This window comes from Poecilia reticulata, linkage group LG2 (assembly GCF_000633615.1).
Source record: "Poecilia reticulata strain Guanapo linkage group LG2, Guppy_female_1.0+MT, whole genome shotgun sequence".
Lineage (NCBI taxonomy): Eukaryota > Metazoa > Chordata > Actinopteri > Cyprinodontiformes > Poeciliidae > Poecilia > Poecilia reticulata.
Window position 1 is genome coordinate 41,304,723 of NC_024332.1, and position 2,387 is coordinate 41,307,109.

At 37.2% G+C, this 2,387-nt stretch overlaps 1 protein-coding gene across 1 annotated transcript in view; it reads left to right on the forward strand.

Annotated features, from left to right (window-relative positions):
• LOC103461829 (heat shock 70 kDa protein 12A-like) overlaps positions 1–2,387 on the forward strand; it is a 31,356-nt gene that overhangs the window by 20,129 nt on the left and 8,840 nt on the right. Inside the window, exons 2-3 of the mRNA XM_008404180.2 lie at positions 853–1,173; positions 1,684–1,967. Coding sequence (XP_008402402.1) covers positions 853–1,173; positions 1,684–1,967 — 605 coding nt within the window. The remainder of the gene's footprint in view (positions 1–852; positions 1,174–1,683; positions 1,968–2,387) is intronic.

A 2,387-nucleotide genomic window follows, 5' to 3' on the forward strand; every position in this document is an offset into this window, starting at 1 on the left:
ATACATTTATAGGCGATTCTATAATCGTCTATAAATGAGATTTAACGCTCAATTCTGAAATTACATAATGTCCAATCACATGGTATATAAAACATTAAAATTACAGATACATTTTTCATTGTTTTTTTTTTATTTTCTCTACATTGCACATCATAAAATGATTTAAGCTGCTGCTGTTTCTGGCAAAAGAAATGCAAATGTCTGATTAGTTAACTTCAGCTTCAGAGCAGAAACGTTTCTATGGTTCTAGTGAAAGAATCACTGAGTGATTTATGTCTGTAAGGTTGATGCACTGCAGCACAAAACCTTCAAATGCAATGATTAAATCATTACTAATGATTAAAGACTTGAATGTAAGACTTTTCTAACATCAACCTCAGCCTTGTGGGGTCGATGAAGTTCCATAAAAGGACAAACTGAAATTCCCAGATCCAGAGTTCTGATGAGTTTCTGTCTGTCCTGCTGAATATTCCTGTTGTTTCATCCACTAAACATAAATCAAACCCACATTACAGGATGATGACATGAAGCCATTGAAACTTTTCTCTACTTTGGATTCATCAGTCAACTGTTTTTATCGCAGTCAGTGAGAAACAACAGTGATGTGGTTTATCTGGTGGTTAAAAAGCAGAAATATATTCATGTGGATGATAGTGGATCTTTTCTTCTGAGAGTCTTTGAGAGGACGTTTAGATCACATGGATCCTCTGTCAGCATCTGGTCACTAAATCCTGAGCTCCACTTTGTGACTGAGGTGTTTTTCTCCTGGATTATCACTGAGGCTCCATCACTGTGAACATCATCATCATCAGTTCTGCTGCTGTCAGTGCAGCTCATCTGTTTGTTTCTCAGTCTACAGGGTGGAGGTGGATTCAGGAGAGGAGTCTGTTCTGCTGCCATTTAAAACTGCAGCCCGTCTGCCTGGAGAAGTCAGAGTGAGGTGGAAACACAACAATAGCAGGATGGCCTACATTAATGACAGGAGCTTAGATTGTTATCAACACTGGCTTTATAAAGGCAGGACGGAGATTAAAGAGAAATCAAAATTTGGAGACTTCAGTTTGACCCTGAAGAAMCCAACAGACAGAGACACAGGAACCTACAGCTGCACCGTCTACAAAGACTCATCAGATGAAATCCTGACCATGAAGCAGGTGCTGCTGAAGGTCAAAGGTCAGTACTGTAAAGATAGGCTACATTTAATCTCTGTTAATATCTCCATTAAAGAATAATGAGGATAAATGTTACAGAAATATATAATAAAAAAGAAAATGATGTAATAAATAATGGCAACTCTATTCACAACAGATGTTATGAAATAAAAGTAAATTTCTGGGTTTTATTTAAAATGATTAAATATTTAGACGATCAGCTTCCATCCTTTCATCCATCTGTTGTTCCTACCAACTCATCCATTCAGGATGACTTTGAGGTTTTGGTTCCTATAACCAGTAAGGAGGGAATCCACATGAACTGGTCACCAGTTCATCACAGGAGAGGTGGAACCAGAATAATCTGTATAAAATGACTAAACTTTAATGTTTCAGTCTAGTTTCTTATCAAAGGGATGAAATTATAAATATATACAAACAATTATTTGTGTTTGTGGATTTATTTCAATAACTTGTTATAAAATTATAACTGATTTTTATTCATATTCTAACTTTCTCCTCCTCCATCCAGCTGGATCCGACTCTCTCATCATATCCATAGACTTTGGTTYAGGATTCAGTGGCTACAGCTTCAATGTTAAACCCAGACAGGAAGGAGGTGAGACCCAGATAAAGAGATGGAGTAATGGACTTGGACTAGACACCCCAAAGACTCCAACCTGCATCCTGTTTGATGAACATGRAGAATTTATGAAGTTTGGTTATGAAGCTAAAACAGCATTTAATAATATGAGAGGAGGAGAAGCTAAGAAACATTATTTCTTTGAAGACTTCAAGTGGAGGATCCTTAACATGGTAAGTAAAAGATCTACAAATAAATCTTCTCTCTTGGATTCTATCATGTTTCCTATGAACACACCAGCCGTCTCATTTTGAAACTGAGTCAATATTTGAATCTAACATATTTAAACTGAACTCGGTTCCCTTCACAGTTTTTCACCTGCTGTCATGTAGACAGGTCTTATCACTGGGTCTCTATAATCACAATAATATCTCTTTCAATCAGGTTGTAGTCTAGCAGATCTGTTTTGCACTGGTGTCATTTATTCATCAGTAATCTGACAGGAAGGGGAAATACAAGCAGCAAAGAAACTCACTATGGCTGTATCTATGTCTATAGCCTGTAGGGGGCGCCACTGCACCATGCGACGCCATTAGTCTGATAGTTTCTGAACTTTTGCTCCACAGCATTTTAGAAAAAGCAGAACTTATACC